Raw genomic sequence first — 15725 nt, 5'->3', positions numbered from 1 at the left:
CATGTCAGTTTTAGCTGCAACCAGATCCTGCGAAGCCTCAGTTTTGCTGTGTTAGATCTCCTTGTCAATGTGTAAGACAAGTAGTGGAAAAAGATATCCCAGACATGATAGCAATCTTTTGAAGTCTCTCACAACCATCAAGTACTTCCTATTTGTTTTGCATACAATCACAACCTCAAAGTTCTACTAGAAACCTTTTTTGTCAGATAATGGTTACAGCTTCAAAAGCTGTTCTACTGTCTGAATGCCTGTTGCTGTATCACTGGGTGTCAATGGCTTGCTCTTGTTGCCAAGAATTGGTGAGGAATGGTAAAATAGACCAGCTCTCTAGAAAATGGTTAAATCTACAAATAGTTTTTGGGCAGATAAGGATTTAGAATTGTCATGCAAGTTTGTGGAGACATCAGAAGAAAACATTGTAGAAGTCTGATACAGAAGGCTTGGAAATTGTGATGAGGAAGAAAGAACGGGAGGCCAATCCATCATTCTGCTATTTTGTACCTGCTGGCTCTTGAAGGACCTTCCAGAGGAGACTACTACAATACGTGAATGTTGTGTGTCAGCCAAAGTTACTCTGTATGTGTGACATTGCTTCCTTAGCTCTGTTTCAAAATGGCTAACTGCGCTGGTTTAAACAGAAACAAAATGTGATGCTGCCTTCTGAGAACTGAATGCAGAAAAGTTGGATTTTTTTTTTCCCTGTTGAGAGGTAATACAAGTATTCCTAGAACTGCCAAAAGCTGCACTTTTCTGGTGCAGTTTAAGCCAATAGATACTTAAGATTTCTCAGAAGCATGAGTAGAATAGCACAGTATTTCTGAAGTGCAGTATCTGATAAGCATCTTTTATGGGAGTTCCTTTTTCTGATAACATTTTCAGTTTTCATTTGTTGCTATACATGGAGGTGCTTTGTAACCTTTTTAAAAGTACATTTTTGGTGCTTGTGCAACTGAGTGATGAAGCCTATGTGCCATAGCTGGGATCTCTGAACAGATCTTTGATATCTGATAGATTTCCTTTCACCCATCTTAATTCATGGATGTATCTTTTGCTTTGCTTAATTTGTCTGTGTATTTTGATCTATTAGAGACTTTCTGTATCTGTTGTGAGTTGTGATACTGTCATGTCATATAAGATTTTTTTAAAGCTGTTTAATTACTTGAATATGCCACTTCAAACTTACTTCAGGATGAACCATGTGGTGTTAAACTGCTTTGGTTTTGTTTTTGTTTGTTTGTTTGTTTTATGGTACTACACAGGTTTTTGTGATAGAAGCTTGGAAAATGACCTGATGCTACCCAACAGGACAGTTTTAAGCAAAAGTGATCCTCCATTGACTTTTATAGACAGCTGGCAAGTGCCAGGCACATTGAAGTATGTTGGAGAAGACAGGCATCAGGAAACTAATTGCTCAATCATGGACTGCTCAGAGTGCTTAAGACTGGTGTTGAACCAGACCTTCAGCAGCTGTCACCCTTATGTATGTTAACTATTTTGGAAGCTTACATTTTGAGAGAGATGCAGTTCTGATATAGTTTTGTGTAACTGATAATTTTATTAATGTGAAACTAAATGTAACCACATCTGTGGAAGGTGATATATACTTTTTGTATCTGAGTTGCAAGGTAAAAACAATTGAAGAGTCTGGCAGCTTGATAGGAGAGTTGCAATAAGTAACTCTTTCAGAATTCATGAAGTATCTCTGTTAGTTTTGAAAATGTCATCTAATTTATAAATTAGTCCTAGCTAATTCAACTGTATCAACATGATGTAGAGCAAAGAAAAATAAAATAGTTTTAGGATTTAATTAATCCTTAAGAGTTCAGTAATTTAATAAGTTCCAAATGCAATAGGTAACCTGAGAGCCTGCATTCTCAAAGGCTCTAGAGACAGGAATTCCAGCTTAGAGAGATGAGAGGGTAGAACAGACCATTTAATGCAAACCTGAAGCAACTAACAAACTCAGTGTGCAAATAAAGTATGTATTTGTGTTCATATGAGTACATTTGCCATTTCACCTTTTGCATGTAGTTGCATTCGATGAAGAAGGGGCCAAATATGGATAAAAACATAGAGGTGAGGAAGAACAAGGAACAATGAGTAATTGTGGCTTCTGTTGGAAAAACTAGTCGCTCTTGCCTTGCCACTTATAAGAGATGAAACTGAGGAATATAAGGATGTCTTATATTTTTTCAACATTCGAGAAGCCTTACTTTTAAATACTAGTAGAGTGTCTTTGTACACCAATGAAGGCTGGTGGCCTCTTGCTTACTGTGAATCAAGACATTTTGGCTTCATTGTTTGTAGCTGATATTTTAAAAGGTCAATCTTTTTCCTACCTAGCAGGGTCTCTATGAAGTTGCAATATTTTTTATTCTTTCTTTAATAGGTTCCACCTGAGCTATTCTGCAATATGTGGGCTCAAGACACTGAGTACATTCAAAATCCGTGCATTTCGCTAGCCGCCTATGTGGCTATGTGCAACAAATTTAATATTTGTATAGAATGGAGGAGCTCTGATTACTGTCGTAAGTATATATATCTGTACCTCTGATATTCTCACAGAGACAAAATTTGCCTAATAATAAGTGTTACTGTAAGTTGAAAATACCAGTGCTCCTTGAGTCCTCACATACTTTGGAGGTCATTAGTGAGATAATAAATTAAGCATTTGTTACGATACAATTCAAAGCAGTGTACAAAAGGAATCAGGATCACTGTAGCTATTTCACAGATGGAGAAATTAACCTTGCTCAGAAATCTGTCTCTGGCTTACAATGTACTTAACCCTAGAAGTAAAATCTTCTCACTTTCAATGTAGTGTTTGTTTCTCTTAGGCACTTTATACGGATAAAACCCAAACACAACAGAATTGGTTATAGAAAGGAGGAAGCCACAGAAAGTTCTGTGGTACTTTGAATTGGAAATGCCTGCTTGATGCTGCTCCAGAAATCTGTGTCTCTGGAGAAAGGATTAGAAAGAGGAAACACCTCTGATATTAGATGGAAAGTGAGGAGCAAAACCTGAGAGCTAGAGTATCCTGGCTGAAGGCATCTCCCATAGCAACATACTACAATGTAAGGCCAAATGGGATCTGTGGTTGTCAGTAAATAGAAAATTTGGATTGCAGCATCTCTTTATGCTGTCAGTGATCACCTAGGAAAAGCCATAAGCAGTGATAACATAGGGAGGTCTGTGGTTTCAGCGCTTGAAAAAAGGAAAGACTTATTGATGAAGCATGATCCTCAAAAATAAGAGAAGTCACTGTACATAGAAATCATAAGTGATGTCTTTTTTGAAGTGATTTAAGGTGTGTTCATGTGTACAGGCTTCATGCAGGTACATTGTAATGCCCTGCAAATAAGAGTGTTAGAGTCTAAAGCCTAAAACCAGACAATTTTGTTTCTTTTAAAAAAATCTTCAGTTTGTATGGATTTTACTAGCAAATCGCTGTTTAAAAAGTATATTTACAGATATATTTTGTAAAATTTCTTAGGTATTCCATCCGTGGTGAAGGGACATATCACTTTCTTATTTTTATACCACAGTGGCCTCTGGTGGTGCATGTCTAGCAAGGAAGAACCATAAAGTCTCGTCTGGATTTTGTAGTCACTAAGTGTCGATGTGCTGTGGGCTGATTATGAAAAGCCTGGGTTCCTCTGTTTACAGGGCTCTAATAGAACTTTCCTGTGGGGCATTGTGGCCATTTTCAGTAGTTAGGAGCTGAATAAAATCAACCTCCTCTCCCAGTTCATCTTTCAAGTCTAACCTGGAACCTTCTTCATTTTTGAGCAGACAGCCCCTTTATGAACTGGACTTTGTTTCATTACCATGACTCCAGGTGGTGTTGCTGTATGATTTAGGTATCATTACATGGTAGTTCACAGAACCACACTGTTGGCATTTTTAGTCATTTTCCGTTTGCCATTTTTATGCAGCTTTAATCACTGTTTTGAAAAAATGAAAAATCATGTTAATTTTTCAACAGGAAAAGTTAAATCAAAATTATATGCTTTTTTGGTCTCTTCTTGCATGCACCTGTAACATGCCAATGAATTTACATTAGTAGGGTAAAGAATGTTAAATTTAACTGTGTTCATTGACTTCAGACACACGTAAAAGAGAGAAATTAATGTGGATATCTATTAAATATAGTAGTGAATTTATCCCATTCTTTATTATTCCATGTAAAACAATGCTGAATTTGCCTTTACATATATATTTTTGTAATTGACAAAAGCTTTGCCCTTTAGTGATCACTGCATTTTCTTTAACCACTGTGAAGTATTCAGAATGATCCATAACACTGTATTATTAATCTGTGTAGTATTTGCAATGTTTTTAAGTTTAATTCCTTTGTGTCAGCACTGATGTGTGGTCTGGTATCTCTACTGCCAAAATGCAAACCGAAACCTGATGAAAATGTTACTACAAGAAGAAGACAGGTAAAGGTGCTTGCAACTTCCTTTAGTTTGAATTTGTCCTGTAGAAGGTAACTGGTCTGTATTGGTGGTTTTGGTTGGTATATCCTACTGAAATGGCCAGTATGGGAAGTTAACAAGAAGACCATAATATCTTCTCTTGGGTATTGCCTCATGTGATTGCAGCTGCAGCATGAGTGATTTGTTTATTTCCATCCTAGCCTTCCCCTGCTCTGAAAACTTCTCCTACCGGGCTTGTATAGCTGCCTGTGAGGTTGCAGATAGTTGTCAGAATAACGAGGTTGCTTCTCTGGACTCAGACTCCTGCTCAGTGTTGACAGAAGGCTGCGTCTGTGCTGCAGGGACCATCCTTCACCGAGCTCACACTGCTGTCTGTATTCCTGAAGAAAAATGTGGTATGTTGGATGTGATTTTCTTCTTTATTGTCTGCAAGTTGGTGGTCAGATGCGTTAGTAGTAGTAAGCTGAGTTCTGGCCTGATGTTGTGTAGATTCTGCACATGTCATTCAGTTGAGGACTCTAGGTGGTCAGTAAACATGAACTGTACAGGTGAGCTAGCAGGGAATGTCCTTGTGACACCTGCTCTCAGCTGGAGGATGTTCCTCAAAATGGCAGGCTTTGCTTATGTTTATGCGTTCTAGTATCCAAAGTGCGCTAATCTTGGCCTTCTTTTCACCTAGCCCTTTGCCAAAGGGTCCAAACCTGTTGATACTAAACAGGATTCAAAAGACATGCAACAACAGTTAATTACACATTTTGAATAATGTATGTATATGTCTTATGTTCTTTTTGATAGCATTGATATTTATTTTCATTATAATCCTGCCTGAGCACATCATATTTTGGACCAATACTTAACACTAACAACACTAACTTGACAACACTAACTTCTAATAAACTTGCAGTTTATTAGAAATCAGATTACATAAAGCACTGTAAATTAATAATAGTTTTGCTGTGTGTGGAATACAAAAGTAACTTATTTTTAGATCATTGCTTTGAAAACAAAGGATTGGATTAGGATTTTAAGTGACTAGGCTTTCAGTGGAGGCCCTGACCCTCTGGGGGGTATTGAGTGTCTTGCTTTTCCATGCAAACTCAGTCTCAGACTGTCTCCTCTTTCACTTTTTTGGGGGGTGATGGGAATAGGTGATACCTTTAAAACTTGGGGGTCTTTAAACTCCATAGTTCCACACCCCCTGTGGAAGAAAGAGGAGGCTAAATTTTGAAGTAAAAAGGGATTACTTCTGTTTTCTGTTGTCTGGTCTAGCTTGTACAGACAGCTCAGGAGCACCTCATGCAGTAGGTGAAATCTGGAAAACTTCCTTGAGTGGATGCTGTATGCAAAAATGTGTTGACAGTGAGACCATTATTCCAGTGGAGCACAACTGTTCAGATATCCATAATTTAGACTGTCGGCGATTTGCAGAAGTGGCCTTGCTTGTTCCTGATGACCACACATGTTGTCCTCACAAGATCTGTAGTGAGTATTCCTTAATGATTATGAATACTGCCCACTGGAATATGCAGATAACCTTTCTCCGTGGTTTGTTTTCCTGTTACATATCCTACTTTTGAAAGGAATGGAATTTACAGATTAGGTAGAAAACTGTATAAACTTTGTGTTTTTTGGCTCAATATCCAGTAGGTTTTGGGGGAGAGGCAGAAGGAGGGGATAAAGGTTATAAGGACTGAAATAGCTCTGTGTTTGTTGGGATAGGAATTGTGTTTATCTCAGTTGTACAGGCCACTGATTTATTTTTAATATCCAAATAAAAATAAATGATGTAACTAATTACTAGGGAAAAAAAATCAGATGATTGTTTATCTAATTTACAACATGAGCAGCAAAAAAGCATATAAAAGCTTTATTAAATCCTTATTTAGCGTAGAAAGTCCATCTTCAAAAAGAAATTGCAAGCAGTTTTCATATTTTGACCACCTGGGATCATGTTGCAGTGAGTTTTCCACAGGAAATTTTATTTTTATTTTTAAATTCTCACCGGGATGCAGCTGTAGTTTAACTTTGCCTCCATTGAGAGTGTTGCAAATGCCAAGCACTTGTGAATATTGCTTTTTTTTTTGCTAGTTTGTTGTGGTTTTCATATGCATGTTGTCATTTGGAGATTTGGGGTATTGAACTGCAAATACTGCTTGCTACTGCTCTACTCAATTTATAAATGCATAAGATAGTTTAGAAGTTTTTTTTCTTTCTTTCCCTTTATGTAACAGTTTGTAATCAGAGCCTCTGTGAACCCCTGATCCCCGAGTGTAATGACTTGGAAAAGCTGGTCACTTACTACAGTGAAGAATCCTGTTGTCCCAACTATGTTTGCGGTACGTTTATTTTGAAAAGGTAAAAAAGTTCACCCTGTAAAAGACTTTCAGTAAACTAAATAGAACAATTTAGAAGCAAAAAGGTAGTTCGTGTAGGCATCACTGCTAGTATGGCCATTTACAATATTCCCTTTCATCTAAAAGCTCAGGGTTGGTCTGTGCCTCAAGTTGAGCAGGTATAATGATGGTGTCTGTGTTAAATATCAGACAAGAATGTCTTTACTTTCTTGAGACACAAGGAAGAAGTTTTTCTAAAGTGTCTTGTAGTATTTCTGTGCTCTACACGGCCATTTCTTAGGGTTATAGCATAACAAAGGGGGAATGCTATACTTTGGATAAAGAGATACATGTGTTCTTTTTTCAGAATGTGATCCAGCAAAATGTGAACCAGTGGAGCAGATGCCAAGCTGTCAAGATGATCAAACACTAGTTGCTTCTCGGGTGGAGAGTACCTGCTGCATTTCCTATATATGTGGTACAGTATCCTGGCTCATTGAGACTAAACGTGCTTCTGCATATGCAATGCAACAATTATCTTGCCAGTTAAGGCTCCTTGTACTTCCTTTAGCTCTCCCAACATAGTCAGATTTTTGAAAGTGGTTTAAAAAAATGGGTATTAATTTTACAGAACTTAAGAAATGGCAAAAACCACCAAGAGTCACAAAACAGCTTTGTGTGCAAATAAGTAGTATTCCTGGGTCATGTAGAGGAGTGGTGGTGGAGTCCATGGATAAGGGATTTGAGGGCTTTTGAGAGACCGTCCATATGCAGTGTGTGGCCTGGCTGCATTATCTGAAAGAAGACTCAAGTTATATATGCTCTTGTTCCCTATATCCTGTTGTATCATCTATGGCCCATCTTATTGAATGGTAAATATCCCATATGAGAGTATTACGCAACTTTGTTCAGTTATTTTGGGGCTTGGCCTTTAATGACTTCATTCAACAATAAAATTGCACTTTTGGCATCAGTATAGGAGTTCCAATGTTACCATACAGTTGTTTTCTGTGTGATAATAATGTGCTAAAAAGGTCCTATTGAATTTATTCTTATTTTTGCACATAGATATCTATGAAGCGAAGGCAAAGTCATCTTGATTAGCTCTTCCATGTGCATAAATTTGAGTGTTAATAGAAAGCTTGAATTACACTTCTGTTATTTACAGTAATCTTGCTGTCTGCACAGCATCCTTCTGTCTCTTTTTTGGTATAATGAGTCTTTTCACTGTATGTATCCAAGAGTACCTATTGTGGTTTCATGTGTGTTCAAGTGGGAGGATAACACTGGGATCACAGGAGATGCCCTTCGTTGGGGATCAGAGGTCCTGTAATTGGGGCAGAAGAGCATTCCGGAAAATGACAGGCTAACTTGTTAGGAGAGAAAATCTAGCAAAAAAAAAATTCATAACAGCAAGGGAGAGAAAATCCTGTTGTTTATCTGACTCACAAAGTATTCATTCCTTACAGCAGGGGACAAAGAAAAGGCAAGATGCACTGAAAATGAGCCTCTTGAATAGGGACTATAAAGAACGAATGCAGAGTGTCTCTGTTCTCCATGTGTGTCTGAGACAATCTTTATGGGCATGTTTCCTAGGCAGTAGTAAAATGTCTTCCTATGTTTTAGATGTAAATAATTGTTTTCTCCAGCATGTGGGGCTTGCTCAGATCGAATACCCAAATGTCAAGAAGGAGAAGTTCTTATTGTGGATGGCAATACAACCGAGAGGTGTTGCCCTACATACCAGTGTAGTAAGTTTGACTTCATTTTGGTATTTTAAGTAATAGAGAACATATCAAATTTTGTAGTGTGGATGTTCAGTGCCAAAAATGGTGGATTAGAGTTACAGCTCCACTTGTGCATATAAACAAGCTATCATCTGTAGTCCTGAACAAAGAATCTTTCATTTTAAAACTTGATGTGCCTAAAGCATTATCTGAATATCTGTATCATGGAGACAAAACAGTAATTTTGGCCTCAAATTCTAGAGATTTAAAACTGTTTGAAATATTTGCTTAGAGCAGTTGTACTCTATGCTACTATTACCTGATGGCTAATGATTAAATGTTGACTAATTAGTCTTTTCAAGTAAGATGTTTTCTATAGGTATTTATCGTGAATAAGTAGTTTACTGTGTCTTGATTCATATATCTGTTCATCAACCTTGTGTTTATTGGACTTTCTGCTCCTCGATTTTAGTTTGCGAAATACATCGTTGTCCTGAATTCAAATGTATGCTAGGCATGTCTTTGGTGGAGGTATGGAGTCCAGAGAACTGCTGCCCCTTTCGGACATGTGGTAAAATGACTGATTTTCATTTTAGTTGCCTTAGACAATAAGACACTGACAAGAGCTTTGGCCTCTTGGGTTTAAGTCTGCTTTAAGTCAGCTATACCATTGTGATCTGCCAGTGGACAAATTATACAGAAACATTATGTGACAGTACAAGATTTCTTAAACTGCCCATTTTGTTTTTTCTGCTTCACAAGGGTGATAGCATACTGTAGAATTTGCCTCTTCAAACAGGTGATTTATCATCTTGAAAATTTTGTAAGACTTCACATATTATTTATGGCTTAAAACCAAAAGTTTAGGTTCACAGATGAGGAATTTGCCAGTTTACAAAGACGGTAGGATATCATACATCTTCAACACAATTCTCCATTGCTTTATATTGATTGTAATCATAGTTGTCACTGCTGGGAGGCTAGCGCCTAGAATGGTTACCATTTTTTTTAAGGTGTTCAGGGGTTCTGCAGTTGATACAGTGTTGTAAATTGTTGTAATAAGTAAAAGTGGTCATAGAAACTAGTATGAGTTTTCAGGATGGAATAGAAATCTGGACTCCCCAGATAGCTGTGTTTAAAAAAACAGCAGAACGTCTTCAGTGATTACTTGTAAATCAGGAATTTCTGTTTTCTCTCATGCTCTGTTTTAAGCAAATGGCAAATGGTTTATTGTTTTTATTGTATTTTGTTTTAGAATGTGCATGCGAAACGATCCCCAAACCTCAGTGCAAACTGGTATGAAATGCATCTTCTTTGGCAGTATTATTTTATTAATTTCTTAATAAATGCATCTATCAGTATCTTACTAGTAGGTTTCTCAGTGAAATATGAAAAGACTTCATTTTAAAAATTGCTTTACAAAAACATATCATTTTTTAAGAAGTCAGTTAAATGTAAATATCATGCAGAATAAAATGGCTGTATAACATTGATATTTCTGGAATTTTTACAGCTGTATCCTGAAGTACTTGTAGAGTGGAGCTGCATGAAACAATAAAATATAATAGTTAAATTGCCAGAACTAAATGCTTTAGAGCATCAGTGTTTTGTTAATGTTATTTGTTATAGTGAATGTGTCAAATGTCATGCACTCAGACCACTGACTAAGCAGAACTTTAAACTGTATTTCATTGTGACTTGTTCTGCATTACAAAAGTGTTCATTAACATTGCTGAGTTAGGTTCTCAGTACTGGGTATACTTTGGTTTTGCTTGTCATTATTTTGTCCATAAAATAATATTGCAATGGGAATAATTTATAATGATTATAATTTGGAGTCTTAGGAAGGAACTGGAAATAGTACTTACTTTTTAGAGAAGCGCAAAATGCTTTGTAAGCGAGGTTGTTGTTAGTACTTTAATTTTGTAGATGAAGAAACTTGGGCATAAGTAATAAGGGCTTGCAGAAAACTGGGAGAAAAATATTAATGTGCATACATATAAACAATACAAGGAAAAATTAAAAAGTACATCTGTGCTATGGTGGTGCTATTGATATCCATTAAGTTATTCCATGAAAGATTACACTCTAGCCTACATGGAGATTTCTGTACAAAGGCAAGCCATTGCATTTTGTTGTTGGCCTCCCTTAGTCTTTTCTGTCCTAAATGACAGAAACAAACAACTGACACCAACAACCATTCCTAGTTTTCAGGTGTAAAAAAAAATTCCTGTTCGCTTATCTTTACTAAATTAAATGCCCCTGTGGGTGATGAAAGTGGATTCAAAACAGGTTTCTAGAGGCAAGAGATAGTGCTTCTCAAAAACCGAAGGAAAAGTGTTTAAAAGTCATACACATAAGAAAACACTGTTGTTTCACTTTCTTTTGTTGTTTCACTTACTTTCTTTTGTTGTTTCACTTACTTTCTTTTGTTGTTTCACTTACTTTCTTTTGTTGTTTCACTTTTTTTTTTTTTCTGCTTTTATACACATAGGGGCAGAAACTTCAGATAGATGAACAGTTTCAGAACAGCACAGAAAATATCTGTAACTGTGTTAAGTACATCTGTGGTAAGTCAGAAAATAATTTAATTTTTAAAAATACCCTTTCAAGTGCTAAAGTTAATTAGGAATTATAAATCAGGTGTTCACTTTGAACATGGTCCTGAGGAGGAAAGAATTGACTGACATAATTCACAAATAGTATAAGAAAAAGCAAGAAAACAGGACCCATCACTAAATATTTGGTTGATTAGGACCTGTCCTTGTATTTTGTTGGTTCCTGCAGCAGGAGGTCTGTGCAGGGAAATGGCAGACAGTTTTGGGAGAGTTGGGTGGTGTTGACTAAGCAGCCTGCACCTTGCTGAGCTGGAGTAAGGACCCCAGCAAGAAATGAAACCACTCAATGTCCACGTGAAGAAAAGTCCCACTAACCCATTATGGGACTACTCAGAGGCTGGTAGACATGCTTATGTGCTCTACAAGATCAAGGATAGCATTCAGCACCATGCAAATTCATCTTAGAGCATGCCCAGTAGCATCTGGGAAAACTCAGGAAAAAATAATTCCTATGGGGCACCCAGTTGGCCGACAGAGTGGGGATTGCCCTTGCCTAGATTTCTACAACAAAGATGGGTACTTCTGAGCCCCCTGCACCCTCAGTAATCAGTGGGCAGAAATAGACATTTCTTGGGAACATTTCCTATCCTGAAGCAGACTTATAAAACAAATTTGCTGAAAAAGTCTGCACTGTCATTTTGTTGGTGCAGCTAGTAGAATATTGTATATTTATTTAAATTTCCTTCATGTTATATTTGAAATAATTTGGCAATTGTATTGAAGCATTAGACAACTATTAACTGTTTAAAATCTGACCCATAATTCTTAAAGAGGTAGAGTAGCTTTTTTCATTCCTGTTTTACTCTTTGAAACATTTTTTAACAGTCTTGATACCAAGCTGACTATCGTGGCCATGCTTTTTATTTTTTGTGTTTTCTTGTAGTGAGAGACAAAGTTTGCCTGAGTAATGAGAGAGGTGTGCTGCGTCCTGGACAGACAATCGTGGAACACAGTGCAGATGGCATTTGCCATGTTTCTTATTGTACAAATGTGATTGATCCCTCCACTAAATATTACCGAATAAACACATCTTCAATAGACTGTGCTGTCAAGTGCAAAGCTGTAAGAAATTCACTATTTTAGACGTGTACACTGTGACTGCTGGTCTTAACTGCATTTTGTTAAGTAGATTACAGTCATATGAACAAGATGGAAAGAGTAACACTGACATCTCCCTCTAATGATGTGCTACCGCACTTCTGATACAAGTTTACAGAAGTCTCACTCCCTTCACTGTTTTCTCCCCCGTGTAAACCTTCTCCAAACTAATGTATATTGCATACTGCCACCTGGCATCCCTGCGTGACTTTAACTGCATTATGCGCAAACTGGTACAAATTCCTGGCAGACATTAGCACAAAAAGAATTGGGAAGATAATAACTATAAATAGAAGAATAATTATAACTGTGGTGAAAACAGCTTTATAAAAGAAGGAAATGATACCTTGTATTTTTACCAAGTATGGTACCTTACCATGGGAATATTATATAGATCAGTTTTTATAATTATGTACTTACTTGATGTCTAATGCATAAAAAGTCAAAATCAAAATTTCAGTGGTTCCCGAAGATCATAGAATCATAGAATCATTTTGGTTGGAAGAGACCCTCAGGATCATCAAATCCAACCACAACCTAACTCTGGCACTAAACCATGTCCCTAAGAACCTCGTCTAAATGCCTTTTAAACACCTCCAGGGATGGTGACTCCACCACTTCCCCAGGCAGCCTGTTCCAATGCCTGACAACCCTTTCTGGGAAGAATTTTTTCCTAATATCCAATCTAAACCTCTCCTGGTACAACTTGAGGTAATTTCCTTTTGTCCTATCGCTTGTTACTTGGGAGAAGAGACCAACACCCTCCATGCTCCAACCTCCTTTCAGGTAGTTGTAGACAGCGATAAGGTCTCCCCTCAGCCTCCTTTTCTCCAGGCTAAACAGCCCCAGTTCCCTCAGCCGCTCGTCATCACACTTGTGCTCCAGGCCCCTCATCAGCTTCATCACCATCTTCTGAACTCTGTCACATTTGAAAGTGGTTGAAAGACCAGTTCATTCTCTTAGAGTTGGAACTTCTCCCCACTTACTTCAATGAAGAAAAAAAGTATTTTATAAAAGCTTAATGAATGTACAGTGTGTACACATGTAAGCCATGTGGTTTTGAAAGTTATTTAAAAGCTGTACCTAAAATCAGATTCCTGAAAAAAAATCTGCTTATTACAGTAGTAAAATGTCAAGCTGCAAGATGGTCTCATACAAGGAATATTCTATTTGGTTTTGGCAGAACCAAGTCTATCAGCCTCCAAAGGATTTAACAACTTGCTGTGGAAGCTGCAAGAACTTGTCTTGTCTCCACACTTTCAGCAATGGCACAGTTTCCAATTTTAAGGTATGTTTTTACATCTAATTCCCTCAAAATATCTAGAAGTAAACAAAAAAAATGAGATACTGTACACACTTGGCCATATAAAATGTGCAAAGAGCAACTTTACTTGGCCGAATACTAGGAACAGTTTTGCATGTACACAAAATTAATTTATTGTAGAGTAAATCATATCGCTGTCTACAAAGATTAAGGCATTTTGATGTATCAGAGAATTATTATCAACTTGACTATTTTAGAACCTGCTTAACATTCTATATTTAGTGGACGTTTAAGTTCTGTAGTTAAACAGAACTTTAACATGCATCCAAATTATATTTTGCTGTAAGTATTACTTTTGATTCAGACAAGATCACTTTCAATGGAATTCTATTATAAATACTTATAGTACTGTTTTTGCTGAGCAAAGGTTCTGGTTTACAATTTTAAACAGCCCGGTACTGTTTGGATTTCGAACTGCATCAGATACGAATGCACTAACACAGCAATAGGACCAGTTCTGGTTTCCTCTTCAGTTGGCTGCCCGCCCTTTAATGAAACTGAATGTGTGAAGGTCAGTGTTAATACATTTTTTTCATTCCAGCTCTGATTCATGTTTGCACGAAAAGACTAACACTTACAAAAGATGTTTTTACCTCAAGAAGGGAAAAATGATGAGTTCTTGCAACGTTTGCATTTTGCTCAGACATTTGAAGGTGCAAAGCTCTAACTATACACATATAGTGTGCCACCTCACTCCTGGAGAAACCTCAGAATTTATGTATTTCTAATAGATGCTTGTAATGTCAGACTAGTCCTTGCACAGCTGTCTGAACTTGGATGCTTTTCCGGGCTGGACTTCTTTCTAGCTGATTTTCTGCATATAGCAATTTGATTCATCACAGTGGTCAAAAACACTGAAGAAAATTAAAGATTGTCTGAATATCAGTAAAACATTTCTACACTGAGACAGGAGGTTTTGTGGACTAATTTTCCAGGAGAAGCCAAAGCTCTATTTGAATTTGCAAAATGAGATTAGGGATACTTTCCTTAATTAATGATGGTACACAAGCAAGGAACTGGCCTAAAGGGGCTGGGTGGCTGTAGTTCTTCCTCGCAGATAAGAATGTATTCATTCTTCAGAGAGAGTCTCAGTTTCACAGCTGGTGAAAGGCCTTTTGCTGTTCCAGGCAAACTAAAAATGTTAAGGCAGAGAGAAAGATTATCATGGCTTGAGATACTGAGGTGGACATCAAAAATTGAACTCTCCTTCAAGGTAATCCTGAGAGAGCTTTGCAACAAGCCGCAGCTCTTCTTCCCGCTGTGCTCTGGGGAACGCTTCATTTCATGCTACAGCACTGCAGACAGCCATGGTCTCCATTATGGGGACCAAGTGGCTTCTCATTTAGATGAGACTTCTTCCTGCTTTGGTTTCACAATCAGTTTTTTGTGACTGTCAGTATGGCTTCTACAAGAAGTCAGGGATTTATTCTAAGTAACAGATAATGGAGTCAGTCTAAACACAGCTGTACCCTCTCCAAACCTGGCTTTTTGATAGCAGGTGATGTATAGTGGCATTCAGTGACAGCCGCTTAGTACTCACTGGTGTTAGAACAGTCAGGTTAGATCATTTACATCCAAGCCTTCATCCATTCACCAGAGTGCTGCATTTGCCTGAATAACACTGCAGAGCTTTATCTGGAAGGTATTTCTAGTAGTGCAGATATATGGGTATAGTGCAGATGTGTGAGAATGAATGATTGAAAAAAATCAATATTTTTCCTCCGTTTCTCTCCTGGCCAGGTTGGAGGCTATGTTGTACCATTCTTGGAAGGATGCTGCAAAACCTGTAAGTGATTAATGACACTTGCAGACTCACAAGTCTGTCTGATTTGTTCTTTCCTTAGAAATAAGGTTGATTCTTTCCTGCATGAAAGCTTGATGCACTGATCTCGAAAGACTGTGCTATTCCCAGTTTCACTCATGCTTAAATCAGAATGAAGTAGTTTAACATTGAAGGGGTTGCTCCACTGATAGTGACTGTGGCTGACTAAGTCACTAAAATTGCTACCTTGAGTATTTTGTAGTTCTCATGTAAAACTCCTCAAAATATTGGTTACTGCATTTAGTATAATAAAAGATACTGTGTTTCAAAAGGCACCTTAAAACATGCTTTGTCTACCTTCATATCTTCATGTTTGGTAAACATGAAGACTGATCTATGCAGTTTTTAAGTTAATGCAGTA

The 15725-nt window shown here is 37.4% G+C and overlaps 1 protein-coding gene across 1 annotated transcript in view; it reads left to right on the top strand.

Moving 5' to 3' along the window:
- Positions 1-15725, top strand: part of OTOG (otogelin) — a gene marked incomplete at its 5' end in the record, with an annotated part of 107658 nt that overhangs the window by 86142 nt on the left and 5791 nt on the right. The window contains 14 exons of the mRNA XM_082059239.1: positions 1260-1480; positions 2390-2528; positions 4643-4837; positions 5712-5924; positions 6674-6778; positions 7143-7253; positions 8425-8526; positions 8975-9073; positions 9758-9798; positions 10997-11072; positions 12004-12182; positions 13402-13506; positions 13934-14053; positions 15283-15328. Coding sequence (XP_081915365.1) covers positions 1260-1480; positions 2390-2528; positions 4643-4837; positions 5712-5924; positions 6674-6778; positions 7143-7253; positions 8425-8526; positions 8975-9073; positions 9758-9798; positions 10997-11072; positions 12004-12182; positions 13402-13506; positions 13934-14053; positions 15283-15328 — 1752 coding nt within the window. The remainder of the gene's footprint in view (positions 1-1259; positions 1481-2389; positions 2529-4642; positions 4838-5711; positions 5925-6673; positions 6779-7142; positions 7254-8424; positions 8527-8974; positions 9074-9757; positions 9799-10996; positions 11073-12003; positions 12183-13401; positions 13507-13933; positions 14054-15282; positions 15329-15725) is intronic.

This window comes from Streptopelia decaocto (assembly GCF_964273445.1).
Source record: "Streptopelia decaocto genome assembly, chromosome: 7".
In the NCBI taxonomy this organism is placed as follows: Eukaryota; Metazoa; Chordata; class Aves; order Columbiformes; family Columbidae; genus Streptopelia; species Streptopelia decaocto.
Note: the sequence above shows the minus strand (reverse complement) of the source record. Positions and strands in the feature narration are given on the sequence as shown.